This window comes from Symphalangus syndactylus, chromosome 13, assembly GCF_028878055.3.
Source record: "Symphalangus syndactylus isolate Jambi chromosome 13, NHGRI_mSymSyn1-v2.1_pri, whole genome shotgun sequence".
In the NCBI taxonomy this organism is placed as follows: Eukaryota; Metazoa; Chordata; class Mammalia; order Primates; family Hylobatidae; genus Symphalangus; species Symphalangus syndactylus.
Window position 1 is genome coordinate 78,274,760 of NC_072435.2, and position 26,740 is coordinate 78,301,499.

At 34.8% G+C, this 26,740-nt stretch overlaps 1 protein-coding gene across 7 annotated transcripts in view; it reads left to right on the forward strand.

Moving 5' to 3' along the window:
* TMTC2 (transmembrane O-mannosyltransferase targeting cadherins 2) overlaps positions 1–26,740 on the forward strand; it is a 462,711-nt gene that overhangs the window by 286,996 nt on the left and 148,975 nt on the right. For all 7 annotated transcript variants that reach the window (XR_008650321.2, XM_063615121.1, XM_055239351.2 and 4 more), the window contains exon 8: positions 16,338–16,459. Coding sequence is in view for 6 of the 7 variants with exons in the window: in XM_063615121.1 (XP_063471191.1) it covers positions 16,338–16,459 (122 nt within the window). In the remaining variant the exon portion in view is untranslated. The remainder of the gene's footprint in view (positions 1–16,337; positions 16,460–26,740) is intronic.

The following is a 26,740-nucleotide window of genomic DNA, read 5'->3' on the forward strand; positions in this document are numbered from 1 at the left end:
CAGCAGAAGGAGTATAAAGGAAGTCTGTGTCTTTCTCAGCCTTCTGTGTGGCTTGTGTCTAACTGAATCAGTTATTTTTGTTGGATTCTTCTGTGTTTGTATGTGTATGTGTGTTTACCTCACCTTGTTTCGGAATATATTTAAAGTGGGGATATTCAGAGTAAATTTTTGACATGATGGTTTACATGCTTAATGTTTTCTCCTGTGTTTAGTTGTTCTTTTTTTTTTTTTTTTTTTTTTCTTTTTTTTTTTTTTTTTTTATTATACTTTAGGGTTTTAGGGTACATGTGCACAATGTGCAGTTTTGTTACATATGTATCCATGTGCCATGTTGATTTCCTGCACCCATTAACTCGTCATTTAGCATTAGGTGTATCTCCTAATGCTGTCCCTCCCCCCTCCCCCCACCCCACAACAGTCCCCGGAGTGTGATGTTCCCCTTCCTGTGTCCATGAGTTCTCATTGTTCAATTCCCACCTATGAGTGAGAACATGCGGTGTTTGGTTTTTTGTCCTTGCGATAGTTTACTGAGAATGATGTTTTCCAGTTTCGTCCATGTCCCTACAAAGGACACGAACTCATCATTTTTTATGGCTGCATAGTATTCCATGGTGTATATGTGCCACATTTTCTTAATCCAGTCTATCGTTGTTGGACATTTGGGTTGGTTCCAACTCTTTGCTATTGTGAATAGTGCCGCAATAAACATACGTGTGCATGTGTCTTTATAGCAGCATGATTTATAGTCCTTTGGGTATATACCCAGTAATGGGATGGCTGGGTCAAATGGTATTTCTAGTTCGAGATCCCTGAGGAATCGCCACACTGACTTCCACAATGGTTGAACTAGTTTACAGTCCCACCAACAGTGTAAAAGTGTTCCTATTTCTCCACATCCTCTCCAGCACCTGTTGTTTCCTGATTTTTTAATGATGGCCATTCTAACTGGTGTGAGATGGTATCTCACTGTGGTTTTGATTTGCATTTCTCTGATGGCCAGTGATGAGGAGCATTTCTTCATGTGTTTTTTGGCTGCATAAATGTCTTCTTTTGAGAAGTGTCTGTTCATGTCCTCTGCCCACTTTTTGATGGGGTTGTTTGTTTTTTTCTTGTAAATTTGTTTGAGTTCATTGTAGATTCTGGATATTAGCCCTTTGTCAGATGAGTAGGTTGCAAAAATTTTCTCCCATTGTGTAGGTTGCCTGTTCACTCTGATGATAGTTTCTTTTGCTGTGCAGAAGCTCTTTAGTTTAATGAGATCCCATTTGTCGACAAGAGAAAGCAGGAAAGATCCAAAATTGACAGCCTAACATCACAATTAAAAGAACTAGAAAAGCAAGAGCAAACACATTCAAAAGCTAGCAGAAGGCTAGAAATAACTAAAATCAGAGCAGAACTGAAGGAAATAGAGACACAAAAAACCCTTCAAAAAATTAATGAATCCAGGAGCTGGTTTTTTGAAAAGATCAACAAAATTGATGGTCCGCTAGCAAGACTAATAAAGAAGAAAAGAGAGAAGAATCAAATAGATGCAATAAAAAACGAAAAAGGGGATATCACCACCGATCCCACAGAAATACAATCTACCATCAGAGAATACTACAAACACCTCTATGCAAATAAACTAGAAAATCTAGAAGAAATGGATAAATTCCTCGACAAATACACCCTCCCAAGACTAAACCAGGAAGAAGTTGAATCTCTGAATAGACCAATAACAGGTTCTGAAATTGTGGCAATAATCAATAGCTTACCAACCAAAAAGAGTCCAGGACCTGATGGATTCACAGCTGAATTCTACCAGAGGTACAAGGAGGAACTGGTTCCATTCCTTCTGAAACTATTCCAATCCATAGAAAAAGAGGGAATCCTCCCTAACACATTTTACGAAGCCAGCATCGTCCTGATACCAAAACCTGGCAGAGACTTAACCAAAAAAGAGAATTTCAGACCAATATCCTTGATGAACATTGATGCAAAAATCCTCAATAAAATACTGGCAAACCGAATCCAGCAGCACATCAAAAAGCTTATCCACCATGATCAAGTGGGCTTCATCCCTGGGATGCAAGGCTGGTTCAACATACGCAAATCAATAAATGTAATCCAGCATATAAACAGAACCAAAGACAAAAACCACATGATTATCTCAATAGATGCAGAAAAGGCCTTTGACAAAATTCAACAACCCTTCATGCTAAAAACTCTCAATAAATTAGGTATTGATGGGACGTATCTCAAAATAATAAGAGCTATCTACGACAAACCCACAGCCAATATCATACTGAATGGGCAAAAACTGGAAGCATTCCCTCTGAAAACTGGCACAAGACAGGGATGCCCTCTCTCACCGCTCCTATTCAACATAGTGTCGGAAGTTCTGGCCAGAGCAATCAGGCAGGAGAAGGAAATAAAGGGTATTCAATTAGGAAAAGAGGAAGTCAAATTGTCCCTGTTTGCAGATGACATGATTGTATATCTAGAAAACCCCATTGTCTCAGCCCAAAATCTCCTTAAGCTGATTAGCAACTTCAGCAAAGTCTCAGGATACAAAATTAATGTACAAAAATCACAAGCATTCTTGTACACCAATCACAGACAAACAGAGAGCCAAATCATGAGTGAACTCCCATTCACAATTGCTTCAAAGAGAATAAAATACCTAGGAATCCAGCTTACAAGGGATGTGAAGGACCTCTTCAAGGAGAACTACAAACCACTGCTCAATGAAATAAAAGAGGATACAAACAAATGGAAGAACATTCCATGCTCATGGGTTGGAAGAATCAATATCGTGAAAATGGCCATACTGCCCAAGGTAATTTATAGATTCAATGCCATCCCCATCAAGCTACCAATGACTTTCTTCACAGAATTGGAAAAAACTACTTTAAAGTTCATATGGAACCAAAAAAGAGCCCGCATCGCCAAGTCAATCCTAAGCCAAAAGAACAAAGCTGGAGGCATCACGCTACCTGACTTTAAACTATACTACAAGGCTACAGTAACCAAAACAGCATGGTACTGGTACCACAACAGAGACATAGATCAATGGAACAGAACAGAGCCCTCAGAAATGATGCCGCATAGCTACAACTATCTGATCTTTGACAAACCTGACAAAAACAAGAAATGGGGAAAGGATTCTCTATTTAATAAATGGTGCTGGGAAAACTGGCTAGCCATATGTAGAAAGCTGCAACTGGATCCCTTCCTTACACCTTATACAAAAATTAATTCAAGATGGATTAAAGACTTATATGTTAGACCTAAAACCATTAAAATCCTACAAGAAAACCTAGGCAATACCATTCAGGTCATAGGCGTGGGCAAGGACTTCATGTTTAGTTGTTCTTAAGTGGATTGCTCAAGGCATTTAGCATGCTGACTGTGAAAGAGATGGTTTTTAACTGTGTGAGTTTTGAACTTTCACATCTTTCAAGTGTGGAAGCATTAACACTCCAGTAGCGTTAAGCTTTTTATACCACCTGCTTCCCCTATTTTGAGTTCTGGTGATTTTCCTATGATTGCTTCCACTGGCGCTCTTGAAAATCAATGAGGCAATCCTACAAATATGAATATGACCATATAACTGGATTAGTCATTAATCTATGAAATCCGAAAAGAATATGAACCTCTAATTTTTAAGATAAGTCTCTTTATTTCATTTCATTTTTCCATTATCAGAAAGGATACAACCAGGAGACCAATGCCTGGTATATAGAGTTTGCCAGTCCAGAAAGGCAAAATATAGACTTGAGAGATTTTAGAAGTATACTTTGAAGATTATATAGTTAACAAGATAAGGAAATCATGAATGTTTGGCTATGTATCAAAAATAATGAATATATACAATTTATGAGCAAAAATCTATAATTTTTTCTCCTAAAAGTTTATTTCTCATTAAAAAGTGCAGTTTTTAAAATATATTTTTCATTTTACACTATATATAAACTCTACATTATGTACTATGGTTACAGACGCTAATTTGCTAGGCATTAGTCTGTACACTACAAAGGCTAGCATCCAGTTCAGCTGCATTAAGTAGGTAATATATTTTGTTTAAAGTTTCAATTAAACCCAGGGCCAGAAGATATATAGCCCCTACGGGGAGTTTGAACACTTTAATGCCTATAGTAGGATTGCCTAAGGATCATGTGTAGGATTAATGTCACTTGCTTTCCTGGAAATATGATATGAGACAGTTGATTATATTTCATTGCTATTAAAACCACAAGAGCCCACCTGTTACATTAATTCATCCTCCTGCCAGTTTTGTGGTAAAGAAAAAGATCAAAGCTTAAAAACTTTATATTTAAATTGAATTATAAGGGTACGAATATACTCAAATTAATACCTAATTATGTCCTCATTATTCTCTGATTCCCAATAGTTTCAATGTGTTCTGCTCAAAAAAATCTGTTTTAAGGCTGGGCACGGTGGCTCATGCCTGTAATCCCAGCACCATGGGAGGCTGAGGTGAGAGGATTGCTTGAGCCCAGGAGTTGGAGACCAGCCTGGTCAACATGGAGAGACTCCATCTCTACACACCCACACCCATGGACACACACAAATGTTTTCTGAGACTTTAATATAAATAAATGAAGAAAAGTATGTATTGTAATCTTTAATTGGGACAATACATGTGGAGTAAAGTTTTTACTCAGTAGCAAATACAGGTTGGATTTTATTTAGAAAATTGTGATTTTATGTTACACCTGGAAAATTCATTAACTGGATTTCAAAATCTTAATATTCTAAATGATGCTGACAATGACATCAGTTAGATGAAATAGACATAGTCATGTGGAAGAAGATAAGTTTGTGTGAAGGATACAGTCTTGAAAAGCAATGTCAAGGAAATGAGAAGATATTCTTGCACATATTTAGAATAGGCAACTGTAGGGGTAGAAAGATGTGATACCTATCCTCAGTCATCATAAGGGTCATGGCCAAGACTCCTATAACAAGACAGGTTAACTTGACAAAAGCATAATGAATTTATTTAATCAAAGTTTTACATGATAGAGGAGGCTTCAGACATGAAGATGAAAGACCTAGAGAAAACCATCTATTTCATGCATAGGTTTGATGAAGCATGGACAGCCTTGTAGAAATGTGATTGGACAAAAGGGTATGATCTAGTGTAATCCACTGAGTGGCGAACCCCAGCAAGATCTGTCTGTTCAGATTCTTTTCGGCCTCTCTTTGTAGCATTCCTTCCCTCAAGGTATGGTGCAGCACCCCTTTGGAATGAGGATCTTCAAGGGAGACAGGAGAGAGAAAGAGTGACCTTTCTAGATTTTATGCCCTGCTGTGGCGGCGAAGAGTTCTAATTTCTGTGATTGACTTAGGGGAAGAGTATCTATCTATGACTTGTTTCAGGGAAGACAGAGACATGGGAGACAGGAGGACAGGAGGAATTCAGAAAGGCCTTGTTTCCATGGTAGATACTAGAAGGCTTTGTCGGCCTAATATCTTTTAGTTCAAAGCATTTAGCATGCCAAAGTGCCATATTTTGGGGCATTGTGTTGAGAGCCTTAACACATGAAATATAAATTAGGTTGAAAATTCAGTACATTAGTAATTGTACGTATTTTGCTGTGTACTCAAGTCTGATTTTCCTAATGAGTAAGGGAAAATTGTTTTCTACATAAAAATCTCATTTAACTCTTCCAAAGAGCTGTCATTTAGTTTTAATTTTATCTACACTGATAGAAGCCATCACCATATTCACTTGCTCTTAGCCAAAAGGCTGAGAAGCAATAACCGTTGCCGTATTCAAATTAAACAAAGAATGAAAATAGAACATGCAGAGTTTTGTTCTGGAATGCATCATTTTTGCCAACATGTTAATTATGGGAATGGAATTTTTGTGGATTATTATAGAATCTTATTTTCAAGTATTCATTAAAAGTTGGATGAATTTTTCAATGTGTGCTATGCCTTAGTAATTAACATTAATATAGCAATTTATAATATAAATAAATTATTCATTGCCTATTATGGAGATACAGTGCTTGACTCAGGAGTACACATGGAATGTATTCCTAAAAAGATCTGTGTGGAGTTGAAAAGCCTTCCATTATACTCTTTTGACTCATAGGAGAGTGCTTTTTCTTTTATTGTTTTCCTGCAACTATACAATTCCTGTTTCTCTGAATACTATTTTCATTTGTTCCTTCCAGGCTAGTACAGTACTCACGCATTCTTTTTTCCTTTCTCTGGTATAAACCTTTCTTTTTTAAAAAATAATAATGCAATTTAGCACTTCTTTGTGTGTTTCTAGTGTTTACTAATTATCTCAGTTTTATTAAGCCATTTTATTTACTCCATTTTAATTTTCCTGAAGACAGTATTATATTTTTGGGGAAAAGATCCTTTCCTCTCCCAACATACTCGTGAAGAATCACACACACCACACTCACACATGCGCATGCGCACACACAATCTCACTCTATACTTTTTGAAAATTCTGAGCATTTAATAGAATTGGCTTTGACATTTGTGGATTGATTATTTTAGTGATTTATTTCCTTGGAAATATAAAGGAAATTGATTAGCCTGGAGAACTTCAGGATGCCTAGTTGCAAATAGAGAAATATATACACAGACAGAATTCTGGCTTTTTTTCAAGTTGAAGTTTGATGGAACATCAGATGTTTCCAGTATATGACCTTATATTAGAAATTAGGAACTTGTAAAAGTTTCTCTGAAGTTTAACCTACTTCTTAACAATTGGTGTTATTCCTTAATGAAACATGTATTTTTTACCCTATATTTCCCGTGTTTGGTTTAAAACCACACTTTCAGACTTCAAGAGTTTCCCCTTAAGTTTAATGCTATAGGACTTGAAGAGTTGTATATTGAACCTTCTCCTAACTTTTCTCAACTTAAGACTCAGATAATATTACATTTTACTTTCAATACTACTGTACTGTAGCCGCCAAAGGATTTCCAATCAGAAGCAGTGTATCTGGGGCAACTAGAGGGTGTTATTTTTATAAGAATAAGATGACAAAAGTACTAGGATGGAGATACAAAAGATTCACGAAATTTGACTGCTAAAAGTTACATCAGGTTTGTGGCATAAATACATTTTAAAAAGGCAGACTCGCTAATGTTTCTAGTAGTGTTTCTAATGCTTCTAAACACTGTGAAGTAAAAAATGATGATTAAAATTACAGCAAGTTAAACTCTTAATATGATCACCCTTATGTCCTGTGGCTCCATCAGACGGCAGGTTCTAGAAAAAGGAAATTATCTGGAAATTTCTCTTCAAGGGCATACTTAGTAAAAAAAACATAACATCTAAATTCAAGTAGATACATAATGTGATCAATTATTTGTCAGCTATTTATCGAGGACTCTGTGGAGCCAAAGCTTTCTGGGCTTAAGGTGGAAGACAGAAAAATATATAAAAGATTTTGTCTGCTTCCATGCATCTCACAGTCTAGTTTTGTAGCAGAAAGATTATAATTGCTTACCTAGCTAGGTTCCACAGTACATAAAAAGTGGGAGAGGGAGTTTGAATAAATCAAGAATTGAATACTATTCTTGAATGGGGAAACTCAATTTTGTAAAAATTCTCTTTTTCTCAAATTTATTCATAGATTTTAATTTAATAGCAATAAACATTCTGAAAAGAATTTTATCAAAAACTTGACAAAATGATTCTACAACAGTAAAATATAGCCAAGAAAGTCTTAACGAAGAATAAAGGGTGAGACTTGTTTGTTCTACTAGATACTCAAATATTAGATGAAGTGATTAGAGCGATATTGTACCCATGAGAAAAGAAAACCAGACCAATAGGACAAAGTGGAGACCCTGGAAATAATAACAAATTATTTAAGGTTGTTGTAGATAATAAATGTAAAATTAAATATTGGTCAGGGAAGGAAATTTGTATAATAGTCAATCTAGACAATTGAGTAAATGTTTGGGAAAGAATAACATCAGATACTTGTCTCATACCACATAGCAAGGTATATTTCATGTGGAATACATAATTCATTTTAATAACGAAACTATATAATTAGAAAATATACATATCTCCATGATATAGAAAAGAATGTTTTGTGTATAAAAGATACTTTACTAGTATTTTGTGTAAAAGATAGTCCAAGAATTCTTCTATACATTTATTTTGAGGTTATAATAAGAGATGTGTTTTAAAAAGATAATTAAAAAATACAATGGTAATTGTGGAAGTGCAGTACTTACATAAAATATTGGGAGGGGAATTTGAATAGACAACAAACTGAATACTGATTTTGAATGAGAAAACTGAATTTTGGGAAAATTGGCATAGTTTTATTTAAAATAACAAAACACTGGAAGGAACCTAGATGCTTAAAACTAGCAAAATATTTTGCTATATAATTGATTTTTTTCAATATGTAATTCAAATTCTTGGAAAACACATCAAAATTTGCCAGTGGCTATCTATGGGTGATATAATTCTTTCAGTCTTATAAAATTATGATCTTTCAGGCTTTCTTCAATGAACAGGTATAATGTTTACAATTAGAAAACAGAGTTATAACTATTAAATGGAATAACCAAGACTTGATCTAGATGCAGCCAATCTTGAATAGATCAACTAAAAATTAAGAACGAGACGGGATATTTTAAACCAACTAGGATATTTTTACCTCTTTATGAAATGAATGTATATAAATATCTGAGCACTGGTGAACCTACAAATGATTATCCATTTTGGAGATTATGGAGTTATTTATTCTTAGCCCTTCATGTTGTAAATGATAAAAGTGAGGACCTGTGAAATCACTCATTTTTCTAAAACATACAGCTATTAATGGCAAAATAAGAATTCAAAACCAAGCCATCTAAAATACTACTTTGGTATGTATGTTTAATTTCTGTGTGTGTGTGTGTGTGTGTGTGTGTGTGTGTGTGTGTGTGTGATTTTCAAAATTTCTCTCATTATTGATTTCTAGTTTTATTCCACTGTGATCAGAGAATATACTTGATATAATTTAAGGTTTTTTTAGTTTTACTAAGACTGCTTTGTGGCATAATATATGGTCTATTCTTGAAAATGATCCATGTACTGAGGTGAAAGATGTGTATTCTGCAGCCGTTGGAAGAAATGTTCTGTAAATATCTATTAGATCCATTTGCTCTATAGTGCCAATTAAGTCGTCTTTCTTTGTTGACTTTCTATTTGGATGATCTGCCCAATGCAGAAAATTAGGTTTGAAGCCTTCAGCTATTATTGTATTGGGGTCTATCTCTCTAGCCCTAATAATACTTGGTTTATATATCTGGGTTCTCCAGAGTTGGGTGCGTATATATTTACAATTGTTATATCCTCTTGCTGAATTGACACATGTATCATTATATAATGACCCTCCTTGTCTCTTTTTATAGTTTTTGTCTTGAAATCTGTTTTGTCTAGTGTAAGTATAGCTGCTCCTGCTCTTTTTTGCTTTCCATTTGCATGGAGTACTTTTTCCATCCCTTTAGTTTCAGTCTATGTGTGTCTTTATAGGTAAAGTGTGTTTCTTGTATGCAACAGAATGTTAGGTCTTTTTTTTTTTTCTTTTTATTCAGCCACTCAGTGTTTTTATTGGAGAATTTAGTCCATTTATATTCAATATTATTATTTATAAATAATGACTTACTCTTGCCATTTTGTTGTTTGCTGGTCATTTTGTGGTCTTTTTTTACTTCCTTCCTGTCTTTTGGTGAAGGTGATTTTCTCTGGTTGTATGTTTTAATTTCTTGCTTTTTATTTTTTGTATATCTTTTATATGATTTCAGTTTGAGGTTACAATGAAGCTTGCAAATAATATTTCATAACCCATTATTTTAAACTGATGACAACTTATCACTGAGAGAGAAAGATTAATAAACAAGAAACTAGAAAATGAATAACTCTACACCTTAAATTTCACCCTCCTGCTTTTTAACTTTTAATTCTTTCTGTTTATGTCTTATACTGTGTATGTCTTGAATAGTTGTTGTAGTTATCTGTTTTGATTGGTTCACTTTTCAATCTTTCAACTCAAGATATGAGTAATTATGTACCACCTAATTATGTATCACAATTGCAATTTTATAATATTCTGTGTTTTTCTTCATACTTACTACTACCAGTGAGTTTTGTACTTTCAAATGATTTCTTATTGCTTATACAGGTCATTTTTCTTTCAGATTGAAGGACTCCCTTTAGCATTTCTTGTAGGACAAGTCTGTTATTGATTAAATGCCTCAGCTTTTGTCTGGGACAGTCTATTTCTCCTTCATGTTTGAAGGATATTTTCACTGGATCTACTATTCTAGGATACAAATTTGTTTGTTTGTTTTCCTTCAGCACTTTAAATATGTCATGCCACTCCCAGCCTCCACTGAAAAGTCTGCTGCCTCACATATTAGAGCTCCATTGTATGTTATTTGTTTATTTTCTCTTGCTGCTTTTAGGATCCTTTCTTTATCTTTGACCTTTGAGAATTTGATTAGGACATGTCTTGAGGTAGTCTTATTTGAGTTAAATCTTCTTGATGTTCTATAACCATCTTGTTATTTTGGTATGTAATTCATAACTCAGTGCTGGATCATAATTATGAATAATTTCAATAGGTAGATAAACCAAGTTCATCAATTAATTATAGTGAACTTATTTTATTTTAAAATTATGTTGCCAAATTAGTTCCTAAGGAACAAATTAAAAGTAACCTATAAAAGGGAACTTATCATAGCAAACCTTAAAATTGCTAAAAGTGCTCATTAAAAGAAAAATGACCAGCACATAAAATAAATTCATTATAAAAACCACCAAAAATAAACCTGATATCTTAGAAGGAAAATAAGCATTACTTAAAAATGGAATGAATACCTTAGCAACCAGCTAAGTTCTCAAACTCCGTGGAGAGACTAGAAATTAGGTAGATTAAGGTAAAAATGCCTGCTTTTCTAGCAAAGCATCCTAAAATTAGCAGTACTGGCAATGAGATGCTTTCAGTGTATTAGGGGCTGGAAGCCTGCTAGAAATCAGTTGGGACCATTTTGTAAGTGTCCCTGTTCTTTAGAGACTAGAACAAAAAATTATAATTTGTGTGAGTCCTTTAGAAAAATAGGCTTTTCCCCCCATGAGCTTATCTGGCAGCTTTTTAATAAAGAAAGTTATAAAACTTGTATAATTTTTTGAGTTATGGCTTGGTGTATGCAATTTGTTGTTGTCCTCATGTCAGTCACGTACGCATCACTCTATCAGTGTCATAATTTTGCCCGTAGCCACTTACTATCTGAGGTATCACTCACTTAATATTTTTCTTCATTCTGAAGCACGATGTCTGTGTTACCACATTTTTAACACGGATTAAATCAAATTCATACATACCACATTTTTCAAAAGGTTTTTGTTGTTTTTGTTTCATTTGCACCTACAAGCAAACTTTGGGGAACACCGATAAATTATTTCTTTGTCACTAGATTGTAAGTAGGAACAAATGATAATCTACTTAACCTTTATGTATACCATCATATGCATTATTCATGTTAGTTAACCTGATTTGATGTGCAAGATATATGTTCAAAAGTTTTTTAAGAAGGCATTTAACAATTACTGTAGGAGTTGAGGAAGGGATAATTACTTTTCTTAACAGTGGTCACATAAGTTTCTTTAAAAATTAGGAAATCTATACCGTCTTAATAATAATTCCCACTACATGCTCTATTCTTTATCTGCAAGCAGGAGCTGTCCAGTAATTTGAAACATAAGAGTCAGTGAGATGTAGACTATTACATCATCAACAACCCAACATTCTTTCCTTAAGGAGTTAGCCTTTGCCTGGGTTATTTAGACCTGGGGCTTTTTAGGGAGAGAGAGTGACATTATTTGTTCTACATCTGAAACTGGTTTATGTCTGTCTGAAGCCAGCCTGGAGACATCCAAATTCCTTTTGTCTGTGAGTGAATTGGAAATAAATCTGGATGATGAACCTGATCATTCTATCATCGCACAGCAAATCTTCTCATTCTTATGAAAGTACCTTTATTATGTCATTTCTTACCGAATGAGAAAGGAAAATAGTCATCGTTGTTTCTTTCCTCCTGGGCACCATAAACATTTTTTTCTATTATTGTAAGTTAAGAAAAATTACGGTACCAGAGAATATGACTTAACCCTTATCCCCTGTCCTATTCTCGACCAAGTATCTTTGTTTCCTTCCTTATTGAATTTATTGAACTTTCTTTTCCTGTGGCCATTTCCTTTATGGAATTTTTATGATTTCAGCACTTTAACCAAGCTTGTAGGATCCCATATATACCACTCTGTCCTAAAACTAAATGCACTGATGGTACTTTTTGCAGTTATTAAATATTTTATTCCCTCTCTGAAGACTTTTGATAGTATTTGTGTAGAATGGTATGGTGGAAAGAGCCAGAGAAGACTCTAATCTGAATCCTGAATTTGACATTTGCTTTTTTTTTAAATCTTGAGTGAGTTTGTTAAGCTCTCTGAAGCATAGTTCATTTGTAAAATGAGACTGATAATAACAGTGTAGGGATAATGTAAAGGTAGAAAATATTATATTTAAGATATTAGTAGGTACTCAGTAAATAATAAATTTTATATGGCAGGCAGCTTGATGCAATGGGAAGCCATTTAATCATTTTAGGATAGGATTATTAACTGTCCTTCTGCAAGTCACTGATCATTCCTGAGCCTTTGCCTTCATTCATAAAATGGGTATTCCACCCTCTAACGAGGATTGGAAATGAGAAATGTAAAGCTCTTAACCTTGCCAGTGTCAGGGATATAGCAAGTACTTGTTCTTATAGTGTTTGTTGCTTAAATCTTTATTGAGTTACCTTTTTTAACATATTTAAGTTATCCACAATCATTTTTTTTTTTTGCATTTTAGGTTTTGCATCTTGATTTTATTACCATTTATAAACACCCTTTTTGTGTTAAGTTAGCCTTAGAACTAAAGTACATATTCTAGACTTAGAACTAAAGTGTCACATATTTCCCTCTTAAGAATTGAATTACATATGCGTAGAAAGCAGTTTTAAAGGTCAGTCATAGATTACCATTGCTCTTCCTTATTCTCTTAATTCAATAGATAAGCCCAAGGCAAAGTGAAATGAATGGGCTGGCTGATGTATCACAAGCTAGAAAATAATTTTCTATGAGTGAGAAACAGCATAATTCTCACTTGAGCTGGGGATTTGGAAAGTTTATGACTATTTTCTATTAGCTGGTGAAGGCAATGAGTTAAGGTCAGGTAGTCCTGAGTTTAAATTGCAGTTTCACCATGTTACATATTCATGATTTTGAGTGTATAATTTAGCCACACTGCTTCTCAATTTTTTCCATCTATAAAATCCAAATAGTGACATTCCTTGGTACGCAATGAGAGATGTTTATAAAGCAACTATTATATAAATTGAAAAACTGTTTCATCTTGCAAACCTACTTTGATCAATTGGTAGTGGTTGAGTGGGGCAATGTGTTAAGGCCACTTTGGGAGGCTAAGTGAGAAAAAATTCTACATGCCCGAACATGTGGAGTAAGAGGAGTGGGTGAACATAAGTCAGACATTTGTCACCTGTAACTTGTTACTGTAATCCATAGTAAACACTCAATTATTATTATCATAGTCATCATTGTTATTATTAAGACACAATGAATGGTTACATGAAGTTCTTCAAAGTTGTAATAAGTGGTACCAGAGTAGGCTATTTATCAGTTTTCATATACTTGCCAAGATGCATGATATATTACATTACTCATTTATAGCCCTTTAATATTTTCTTATCTCAAAGCTTTACAAATTATTAAATTGCTTAGGAGTTCTTACTGAAAAAAATGGACCAGTCATTAATTATTGAGCAAATTAATAATATTTCATTTAAAATAGATTTTAATAATGATAGCTTTCTGACTTGGAAAAAAAGCAAGTATACTTTCTGAAATAAATTTTAGATATTAACAAAATAATGAAGATTTCTATTTCAAAAGTGCTCAGGAATTGGGGTTATCTTCACATGCTTTTTCTGTATGGAAGACCTACTGTTATTCTAAAACTCAATTAAATTTTTATATGAAAAGTAGAAGCTATATTAAATACAATGGTTGTACAACTTTTTTAAACTGGCCTGTAAGCACTTGAAGAGCCAAAGTGAATTTCAGGTTGATTTTGTATGGGACCTGTAATTTAGGCCCATATTCCATCTGGCTTTATAATCCATTTAAGAGATAAATATATGGATATGTTTTATCATTAATTGCTTTACATTTTTCAGTATTTTAGGGTTTGTGTACCTTTTCTGTTATATAAATTATATATAGTGTTGTTTTAATATGAAGTGATTCACTTTTCCTAATAAAAATTATTATTTCCTTTATTTGGAAACATTTGTTAGTTCAATATGGCAAGAAAAAATCCATCTGACAGTGTGTTAGTTTTTATAGAGATATGAAAATAAAAACAATAAAATTATAGAAATTTATGGAAATTAAAAAAACAATTTCTAATCTATCATTTTAACAACTACAATCATTTTTGTGTATTTTATTCCAGTCTTTCATCTTTGCTTCAGTATTTCTTTTGTCTTTCCTTAGACATATAATTTAATTTCACCAACTTCTTAAGTGCAGATATGTTTTAAATTTTCAGGGAAAAAAAATCAAACATTTTTCAATTATCATTTTTATGATAATAGAGTTTAAGGATTGTTCATCGAACTAGAAACACATAGATATGTGTGAGTGGGTAAAAATGTATGTTTTTATGCATACTATGTATTATTTGTCACCAATATTTTTCACTATCCAGCAAAGCAAAGGGCATTCAAAAGATCAAGAGACTCAAACCAATTCACTTCATCAAACATATTCATATTTACAATACCATAGTAATACAAGTTGAATATGATTAAAACAAAAAGGAATGAGTTCTTCCTTTGAAGCAAAAAATGTACATCCAATGTAGGTAATTCATTTACAAAAAGGCTCTGATTACGCCTCTAAAAGAAAAAGCTGTCATGATTATAATTACTTATGCTTATATATAAAGGTCTGTCTGGAAAATAATGCAAGTTACCAGTTTACTGCTTGGTCTCAGAAACTGAGTAGTGTCTCTACATTTGCAGTGCTTAGTAAAACTACAATATTTAACTTAAATATATAAATTACCTTAAAATACAATTTTTGCATCAGTTGAATATTTTGTTCACTATATAATCATATAAGGGGAATGATAATTCATAGGCAGCTGGTATACTTTTGGCTTTATTTCCAACTTTTTTATCCTGCTTTGCTGTTAGTGAAATGCTCTTTGGTAGCTAAAATATATCAATGACTCGTGGCCAAAATGCCTCACACTCATGTTGTGTGTAGTGCTGGGCGTGCTTGATAATTGTCGTCTGTTTATTGGATTTTCCAAATGAAACTGGTAAATTTTATTTACTTAGTTAATTTTATTAATCATAATTTTAATTATTTAACTAAAATATTTTTATTGTTTGAGGCAGGGTCTCACTCTTTCAACCAGGCTTGAGTGCAGTAGTGCTATCAGGGTTCACCGTAGCCTTGATCTCCCCCACTCAGGTGATCCTCCTGCCTCAGCCTCCTGAGTAGCTGAGTCTACAGGTGCATGACACCACACCCACCTAATTTTTTTTAAGAGATGGAGTTTCACCATGTTGCCCAGGCTGGTCTCTAACTCCTAGACTCAAGCTATCCGCCTGCCTTGGCCTCCCAAAGTGCTGGGATTACAGGCATGAGCCCCCTATCCTGGCCTTCATTTACTTGTTAACATATAAAATTCAAATAGTTTCTTTAAAAAAATTAGCAGCAGTGTTTAATCTAAATATATTTTTAACTCTTTCAATTACTCTTTCTCGAAAAGGTAAGTCATTTGTGGATAGGATCTCACACTTTTTTCTTATAGTTCCTTTATAAGGCTTTCCACTTGATTATTCTATAAATACTTGAATTTCTAAAGGAATAAATGAATATGAATAAAAAAAGAATAAAGAACAAACCGCTCTCAAAAAGGAAAAGAAATGATGATAAAGGACATATATCTGGGAATCAGATGTTCTATGTTAAAAATCAAAGCTTTACTACTTACTAAATTTTTTACTTGAGCCATTTTACTTCATTTTCCAAACACATGATTTTTCATCTGTAAAATGGGAATCATGATGACTTCTTTGGGAATCAGATGAGAACATGAATGAAAGTACTTCCCACAGCATCTGAAGTTCCACGCAGTATGATGATGATGATGCTGTTGCAAATAATGTGGAAAAACTGTATCCTCCCTTTGATCTTTATGATTAATTCTCTTTCCCAGGTGAAGCATATATGCGTTTAAGCAAACTCCCTGAAGCAGAGCATTGGTATATGGAATCACTGAGATCCAAGACTGATCACATCCCTGCTCATCTCACCTATGGGAAGCTGCTCGCTCTAACAGTGAGTAACTGCCTTCCTTGGTCTTTAAAACTTGGTTTTCTCCACGCAGGCTGGGATAGATGGGGTTTGAGGTACTGTTTTACAGCCAGTTATCTCAGCTATTAGGGATGTAATGGTGGTGATACTAACTTTGAACCCTGTACAGGAAATATAGAAAAATGTGTTACTTTGCCTTTGGTCTAGATGAGATGTGAGATGTCCGTATCATCCTTGTATCAAAACATCTCCTGTATCCCATAAATATATACACCTATTATGCACCTATAGAAAATTTTTAAAAGAATTAAAAAATTAAAAAAACAAACAGATGTGAGGTGCCATGATCCTTGATGTAACTTTGAAAAATATAAATGGAGAATCCCAAATATGGAATTACATAATGAATTTGTTCTAATAATGATATTTGCATAAATATTATGTGCTACAAACCAGTGTTAGCCCCAAATTGGCTATACTTAGAACTAAATCTGATTCTTGTAAATAGCCAACATTGTATAAAATTCTGTGTGCTGAAATTCCTTCTAATTGAAATCATTCTGTAAGAGAAGTGAGGCTATCCGATGGTCTCTTACTATGTGACAAGCACCCTTGGAGCCCACCATTCCATGAAAGTGACATGAGTATGGAGCATAAAAAATTACTAGTATTGTACCACTATGACCTATAAAAATGGTAATTTCATATATTTCAAAGTAATAGTAATGTCTTTATTTTACACAATAGTGAATTGTTTAAAAGTTTAAGTTTTCTGAGCTCACATAGACAATAAGTGATAGAACTAGGCTTCAATCCTAGTCTGAATCAAATATCTGTATTATTTTAGTTATAGTACCTAATTGCTCTTCAATATTAATAAAAATAAATGAGTATTAGAAAAACATAGAGCAAATTGATCATGACGGTGATTCCTAAGTGAATTCATTGAAAAGCATTTTTGTATTACTTCAAAAATAATAACATTTTACTTTCCACAGAAGATGGTAGATAACACTTACAGTTGTCAAATATCCATTCTAAAATACCACTAAAATACTCTTCAAGAAATCATGTAACACTTTAGGAGGCCAAGGCAAGCAGATCACCTGAGGTCAGGAGTTCAAGACCAGCCTGGCCAACACAGCAAAGCTCCATCTCTACTAAAAATACAAAAATTAGCCAAGGGTGGTAATGCGTCCCTGTTATCCCAGCTACTCAGGAGGCTGAGGCAGGAAAATCACTTGAACCCAGAAGGCCAAGGTTGCAGTGAGCTGAGATCATGCCACTACACTCCAGCCTGGGCAACAGAGTGAGACTCCATCTCAAAAAAAAAAAAAAAAAAAGAAATCATATAAGTAGACTAAGTAACCAGAAAACATCCCACCAAAAATATTTAGATCTACTTAATAAAATATAACAGATATGTTTTTAACACTAAACTGAGCATGAGTAGTAAGATAAGTTCCTAGGAGCTAGAAATGAAGTGGTAACTGAATACCAGAGCAGTGAACAGCAGGCTGGTCCTGCAGCTCATCTGGAATTATTTACTGATTGTGGAAACCAGTGAGAAGGTGGTTTTTGTTTGTTTGTTTTCATTATTTCTAGAATAGGAAACAACGCTTTGGACCAATGGAAGAGCAGGAATTAAATGCCTAAATAAGGCAGGGAAATTCATACCTGCCTTGAAAGGACAACATAAGTTTGTCCACAAGTATAAGAAGGCAGCGTGAATGTTTGCCTATCTCAGAATGGGATCTGGATGGAGAGTGAACAAAGTATCTGCTGGGAATTTGTTGCTCCTGTCCTTTCTTTACCAAGCTTTGGGTTTTGAATTTACCTACGTGACCCTGGAATTCCCAAGCCAATAAATTAAATAAAATTTAGTCTACTAAAAACTTTTGCTGAAGAAGTTACTGGAGATGTTCTTCAAAAGAACACAAATCTAGAAGGAATGCTGGAGTGAGGTGCATAAAAGTACTGGGCAAAGAAATTGGTGATCGTGTGGGCAAATCAGACTAAGCTTTTAATGAATAAAATATTAAGGGAATACTATAAAGGAACAATAGGAATGGGAAGAGAGATTTCAGTGGATAAGAGATTACAGCTGATTTTTGCAACTCAGAAAGCAGTTGAAAGTATTATAACTGACTTGCCTGGGAGAAGGAAATGAAAATCTAAACTTTGGTATGGGATAACAATGAAAAGAAATCTGGCTTACGTCAAAGAAACCTGGAGAGGCTCAAGACATTGGAGGCAGCTGACACAGAAAAGAGTCAGTTAAGGGACGTAAAGTGGGGTAGTAAATTGCAGCCAATGAATGGAGTATTCAGGTCTCTCCCCTTTGCCCACAAATGCCAGCAACTAGGCACCTGCCTTCAAGGCAAGGGAAAGGGGCCCTTAAGAGGTAGAACAAGTAAAGAGAAGTTCAGGATTCAAGAACAGCTTGCACAGTTGAAGGCAGAATGGGGAGGGGAGTGAAAAGAGGACTGACTGAGGGTCTTCCCATGGAGTACTCAGATCCTTAATACCCCTCTCCTATCCCATGCAGAATACCAGCAACACAGGGTTTACCCCCTTTCCTCCAGCCCACCCTTTTTGCTTACACCTTACCTCTCAAGAAATTGTTGAAATCTGATCCGGGGAAACTAAATCACAGTAAGGAAAAGATTTTCAAATACCTACATTTAGAGGTCCCCTGTAAATGACTAGCTCCCAAGCCAGACACAGCACAGTGAATCTATTCCATCTAGAATGCCTGTCTGTGTCTTAGGAATTCGATTCAGCTTTTATTAATTAACTCATTCTTAAACATCAATGGGTAACCAAGGATCATCAATCATATCAGGAAAGACACAAATTAAAAAGATTGGAACTGAAACAAATTATTAGGAGAAGGAACTCTAAGGAAATGAAGAAATCTTTAAAAGAATAATAATCCTTAGAAAGAGATAGAAATATATAGCATTTTATGAAGCAGGATGCCATGAAAAGAAGAAACCAAAAAAAGCAAGAAAGAGCTTATAGAATTTAAAGATATGATAGCAACACGATTTTCATTTGGAAGATAGGAGAATGAAGGTAATGAAATCTTCTTATATGCGAACAGAAAATGAGGACATAAAAGAATGTAGAAGAGGGAATTATGAAAGAAATCAATGTGGGGTCCAAATGGCAGACAAGGAACAAAGGAAGGGAAAGAACAATAACTAAGAATTGAAGATTACCATCTTTATTTCTGCTATTTACAGATATTTCTAGTTTAATCACCTGGGAAAAGTTGTTTTACCCTAAGAAAACCTTTTCCCATTTCTGTACTGATGATTCTTTTTGATGTGTGGTGATTCACACTACTCCACATAAGTATTAAATTAATATACCTAAACTAGATTGATAAATGGCGACCTTTAAAAAAAAATCTGAAAGTTTCAGATGTCTGGTTCATTGCCCACCCGCACCCCCCCAAAAAAAAGTTAGAAAAGAAAAAAAAATTAAACTTAAATTTCCATGATTCTTTATATGCTTAGACCATGGCACTGGATATAGAAACCATGTGACCTTTCTAAAAAAATTTTTCAAGCCTGAATACTTAGGCTTCCTGTACCAAAAATATGATTTTAAACGCTGTTTTATTCTTTTCAGGAGGCTTTTTTTTTTCAGATTTAGAAGTTTTAATTTACCAAACCATATGGAAGGAAAGGAAAGACTCCTATACTACAATCCAAATTTTTAATCCCCCCCACCAAGACTTTTATAGTTTCCGACTTGCTGATTAGATGAAATACAAACCCTATTATGGAATGGCTGAAACTCACAGTGCCAAAACCCCACAACCATCTTTAACAGCTTCTTTCTAAATTATGACATTTGGCAAATTTCTGATCCCTATGGATAGCTTTTGTCTAATTTGGGGTTTCTTGGCCTGGTAACAGCCCACTGGCTTAACATAGAATTTGCAAAGGTAGAAAATACCACACATTTTGACTTCTGAATGCTTTAAATATATTATAAAATGGAATTGGCTGCTAGTCTAAAGAGAAGAGGAATAGAAATTGAGTGGTGTTTTCACTCTTTCATCAAAACTGGCCGAAGGCAAAATATGTAAAAATGAAATGCAACTATATTAGACTTAGACTGGAGAGTAGGATTTTATATAAGACTTATATGTTTACAAGATATATTAGAAAAATATTGATTATTAGTACTTTTATTACAGTCAGTGAAATGATTCACTCAGTACTTTTTTTAAAGTTTTTCTTTAAGAATTTGTGTAATATTTACAGTATTTAGAAAAGTTCAAACCGATTTAAGGTTTCCCAGAATGCTTTGGCACATTCTATAGATCAAATCCTGTCTTATTTTTCTGCCAAAAATGTCCTTTTCCTCTCTTTGCCTGTTCAGATTTTACTTCTTCTGTGAAGTCTTGCCTGACTTTCTTAAGCAGTTACTTTTTTGTTTTTTCTCTATACTTCATTAGTACCGGTCTCAGTATCTTCATAATAGGGCACTTCCAAATAGAATGACACATACATATGTGTCTGTCTTTTGACACTAGATACGGGGCAGGGGGTAAGTCTTTACTTTTTATTTCTTCAGTACCTGCCATTTCAATGTATTGGTTACTATCCCTGTACCCATGTGCCTTTTCCTTTATAAGTTATTTAAGGGCTGGGGACATGGCTTTTAAATGTTTTTGTTCCCTCCCTCCCCGCCAGTACTCAGTCCCTCATTAATCCCTTCATTTGGTCAACACATGTATTGAGACTTATTTCTTCAAGCTAGGTATTGCTTTAATCCTCAGTGATCTGTGCTGAAAAAAAATGAATGAGGGTGGCATGATTATAGAGTGAATACACAGTAATCTTCCAAAATCCTAGATGGGGAGATGGGCACAAGAGGGGCGTGCGTCTCTTCAGTGCCTGTGCTTGACATGTGATATTTAATAGAAGCTTGATAACAACCCTTAGGGAGTATTATCCCCTTTTTATAAACGAAGATTCTGAGCTTCAGAGGTTTGAGGAACATCCCCAAAAGTCATTTCACTACTAAACAGTAGAATTGAATATAACTTCAAGGTTTTCTGAACTGTCATGCATTTTCTGTCCACATTAAATAATTTTAAGTGTGGAGTTTTTTTCCCATTTGGTGTATGTGATTAAACTGATTGGAGATTGGAAAAGTAACTTGACTACTTAGTTACCTAGTAAGTTACAAGTTATTTAGTTACTCAATAACTAGTCATCCCCCCATCCTCTTTTTATAACTTATTTTTAGAAACTATCTTTGGATACTAGTTTAATTTTAGTGGTTAAACAGAATTTTATTACTAGGCATGATAGGTCATGAACAGAAGACTTCAGTTTTAGGCTACTGACAGTTTTAGATCCTACATTATACTTCTAATGCAAAAATTTCGGGGTATCCTGGGGAATAGTTTTGTATTAGAGTCATTGTAGCCTCCATGTTTACATATAGTTGGACCCAAGTGACGTCTCTTTAAAATATATGGAAATTTCATACCAATGTCATGTCCAATTAAAATACTAAACACAAGATGAGTTTGAATTGCTCTGCTTAAAATTGTGATTTATTCCTTGTTTGAACTTTGTTACCTAGGGCAAATGCCATGAATTTAAAATCGGGCATGCATTAAGAGAGAAAAGAGGAATAACATTTCCATTAATATGGTATTTCAGATGGTTTTATAGCTGTTTCTAAAGTTGTGTGGGTTCTATAGTTGTGTGCACATGCTTACTTCGTTTCTTTTTGTCCTTTTTATTTAAGCCAAATATTTCTCAGTTTTGTGAGCCAATGAAATTAATATTGACTTAAATTGTAGTAAAAGTTACTTGGCTGTTAGCTTATTTTCCAGATTCAGGTTAGTAGGAGAGAAGGACGGATATTGGAGCCTCTGACAGTAATTCTTGATACAGAAAACCTTTATTTTGGCTACGGCATGAGAGCACTGAGCCAGACTTCTGTGTCTAGCCAAAGTTAATTAGGCTACATAAAACTCCAGTTGTGGAAGTAGTGGAGGTTCCACAGAAAAGTCCCATACCCTAGGCTAAAATGATGTCAGTGTAGTTTATCTGGAAATGTAATGCAGTGTGTTTCCATGGGCCTTTTGCTATTATTATTTAGTGCTAAGACTTCTTTTTCATTCATTTGACCTTCTCCAGAGAAGAGTTACTTCCATTTTGGAAGCTGACCAATATTTGGGTTTTTTTGTTTGTTTGTTTGTTTATTATAATTACTGCACAGACATGTTTAGATTGGAGCTAGTTCGGAACAAATGGTAATTTTTCCTGTTAATCTGATTGAATAATTATTATGGATATATATATAATGCAAGTTGCTAAATTTGTTCTATGAAAAAGGGAAGACATAATACCACATATATCATGCTACTGAAATATTGGATGACAATATAGAAGGAAGTTTAATCACTACCATATATTCAGCTAAGCCTTTATATGAAGTTGCTGTACCTAAACGTTATGATTATTCAGTCTGGAGCTAATAGAGTTATCATTATATTGTTTTTACTCTGAAGCATAATGAATCTGATAGTTCATTTTTAAGGATCTCCCTTCCACTCCAAATATGCATTTGTTTTCTAGTACCAGTCTTATGATTATTCTACTTGCTGTCACTAAGTAGCACAGGAATCTCCAAAATCTCTCAGGCTTTTATTCTACTTTTGTATGTCACTTAGTAGAAATCATCATTAGAGCTATTTGTTTTGCCCTGATAGTCTCAGGAGCAATAAAAATTAAAATACTCAAATTCTTTGGCATCAAAGGCCACGTGAGATAATTTCAGCTATATCTACATATATGTGCTGCTTTGCTTTTTTATTATTTATTTATTATTTTTGAGATGGAGTCTCACTCTGTCACCCAGGCTGGAGTGCAGTGGCACGATCTCGACTCACTGCAACCTCCGCCTTCTGGATTCAAGCGACTGTTCTGCCTCAGCCTCCCGAATACCTGAGACTACAGGTGCGTGCCACCACGCCTGGCTAATTTTTGTATCTTCCGTAGAGATGGGGTTTCACCATATTGCCCAGGCTGGTCTTGAATTCCTGACCTCATGACCCACCTGCCTCGGGCTCCCAAAGTGCTGGGGTTATAGGCGTGAACCACCACGCCGGGCCAGCTTTTTATTTATTTATTTCAAAATAAATAAGATTAGTTGACCCTTGAACAACACAAGTTTGAACTGTGCAGGTCTACTCATACACAGTTTTTTTTTTTTTTTTTTCAATAAATACATTGGAAAAATTTTTGGAGATTTGCAACAATTTAAAAAAAAACATGCAGACCAACTTCATAGCCTGGATATATTGAATAACTTTTTTTTAAGTTAGATGTGTCATAAATACATAAAATATATGTAAATACTAGTCCATCATTTACTGCCATAAGTTATACACAAGTTTATTATAAAAAGTTAAAATTTATCAAAATTTATGCACACAAACACAGGCTATTAGTAGTTAAGTTTTGGAGGAGTCAAAAGTTATATGTACATACAAAAGTTATATGTACAACCCTGCATGAGGGTTGGCCCCTCTAACCCTCACATTGTTCAAGGGTCAATTGTATATTGCTTTTAAGGTAACTTACATTTTGTCATAGTCAACGACTCTCTGAGGCTGGCTTGCGGGTGGTAAAGGAATTTACCAAGACATTAATGAGTTTAGAAAGACAGATTTATTTAGAGAAACGAGGGAGATACATTGCAAGGGAGCAATGGGCAAGACAGCGGAGGGAAGGCTGTCTGCTGTTTGCAAAGAGGCAGAGGAGAGTTTTACAAGGTTGTGCTGCTTTAGGCTGAATGCAGACAGGATGCTTGGGTGCAGGGGGTGCTGTGAGCAGCGTGTTTGTAACAGGATACTTGGGTGCTAGTGAGCCGTTTGGAGTTGACCCCATTTCTCCTAACATTTGCCCTCTACCCCTGTTTCCGTTCCTGCTAGCTAAGCCCATTTGTAATTTTTTATTAACTCCCCAGGGGTCCACACATTTTTAAAATTTTATTTTTTATATATTTTTGAGGCAGAGTCTCGCTCTATCGCCCCAGGCTGGAGTGCAGTGGCACGATCTTGGCTCACTGGAACCTCCGCCTGTCGGGTTCAAGCAATTCTAGTGCCTCAGCCTCTGAAGTAGCTGGGACTAGGGGTGTCCGCTACCACGCCCGGATAATTTTAGTAAAGCTATGGTTCCACCATGTTGGCCAGGCTGGTCTCAAGTCATCTGCCCACTTCGGCCTCCCAAAGTGCTAAGATTACCACAGGCGTGAGCTACCATGCCCGTCTCACACATTTTATTGTTGTTGTTTAACTTGTCTGTTTGGTTTCTGTATTTGATCTATCATCGTCATTTAATGCAATTTAAATAGCTGGCTCAAGCCCTCATAATCCCTAGTACTCTGATATTCCATATTACTGGAGGCATATAGATGGAGAAGTGACATGTTTTTTAAATATAGCTTGGCTTTCTTACAGAACTAAAAATAAAATAAAAAGCAGTCCTGTGTAAAGACTTGCATTGGATACACATTTTTGTTGAGCCTGAACTTTGTCTCTTTCTATCTAATAAGCAGTGGTGATACAAAGACTAACAGCATTTCCTTAGCGTCTGTGTATTTAATTTCGGTGAAATTCACAATAAAAGTCAGTCTACCATACTAGTGACTGGTGGAAGTCGTTTTTGTTTCAGAAAGCACAATTATGTAGGTACATTCATTGTATTACCTTACCCTTTAATTTTTATTATAGGCACAGGATTCCATACCGCTTGGAAGATTCCATCCCCCACCCCCCATTGTGTAGCTTTTATTTGTTAAATAAGCCCCACTGATACTCTATGATACTTGACTTCATAGCTTCCAGCTTGTTATTCTTTCTGCTACATCATATTGACTCTCTTATCACATAATAAAGCATAAAAACATTTTAACATGAGTTAAACTGTTTTTAATTTATGCTTTATGTTTTCCTTGCTTAGTTATTTTTTTTCTAGTAATATATCAAGTAGAACATTTGAGTATCACTCCTTGTTAAAACAGCATCTGGTCTAAGCCTGTGTTTACTCTTACTGATGGTACAGACAATATACATTTTTAGAAACAAACATATTTCTTCTCAAGTAGTTGGGCCAACGCTTTTACAAAAGGAAATTGTATTTTTTCCTTGTGGCATTTGGTTATACACACACACACACACACATACATGCACATAAACGATGCCACATCTGTTATAAGATGTGAAAGTCTTCATTTTTGCAGACTCATAAATAGGTTCAAAACCTGCCTGGCCATGAACATGTTCACAAGTTCATAAGGTTTTTGTGATTTCCCCTTATGTTTACCTATATTACATTTGAGGCCCATGAGGCTCAGCAACCTGAAGCATGAAGCCTGTAGAGCCATAGAGTGTATCCTTAGTTTTTAGTAAAATTGTACTTGCTTTAAACACAGTTAATTCTGGGGTCAGCTTCACATTTTTCCCAAGTTCTGAGCTGCTTATTCATTTCATATATCTCTTGATATATTAAATAAATCCTCATCTCTTGTTTTCTTCACCTTATGAAGAATTAAATATTACTTATAAGGTGGATTGTTTTGTGAGGTGGCTCCCTCCTGTTTTCTGAAAGCAGTACTATTTAAATTGCTTTGTTTGTTTGTTTTTTGAGACAGGGTCTTGCTCTGTCACCGGAGCTGGAGTGTAGTGGTCCACACCTCCTTGGCTCAAGCTGTCCTCCTTCCTTGAATCCCCCAAGGCACTGGTATTACAGTTGTGAGCCACCACACCAGCCCCTTAAAATTGCTCTTTAGCGTTTTGGCTATTATGCTAAAATATACATATATGGTACCTCATGTACATAAATGCCTGACTTCAAAATGCATATAAACATTTTCAAAAGAAACCTTCATTCAGTTTTTAGATTTTTCTTCTAATACAGTTCTGAAACGAAAATGCATTTTCTGTGTATATTTTTAAAAGAAAAGAATTTTAACATAGCTACTGGTAAAAAAGATTTAAGTATTTGTATATGTGATAGAAAATAGTGATAGTGGAGTTTACAGCTGAGTTTTTAATTTAAATGTGATGTATATAGTTTTCCTCAAATGTGAAGTTTTGAAGGAACCATTATGATACTCCACACTGAAAGGGGTGAGGGTGAAGGGCATGGGAGACCTGAGTGAATTGGCTTGACCTTTATCTGGTAAACATTTAACTGGTAGAATGTTGGATTGAAACCAGAGCACCTGAGCACTTACCTGCCTAGTAATTGATTTCTTCTC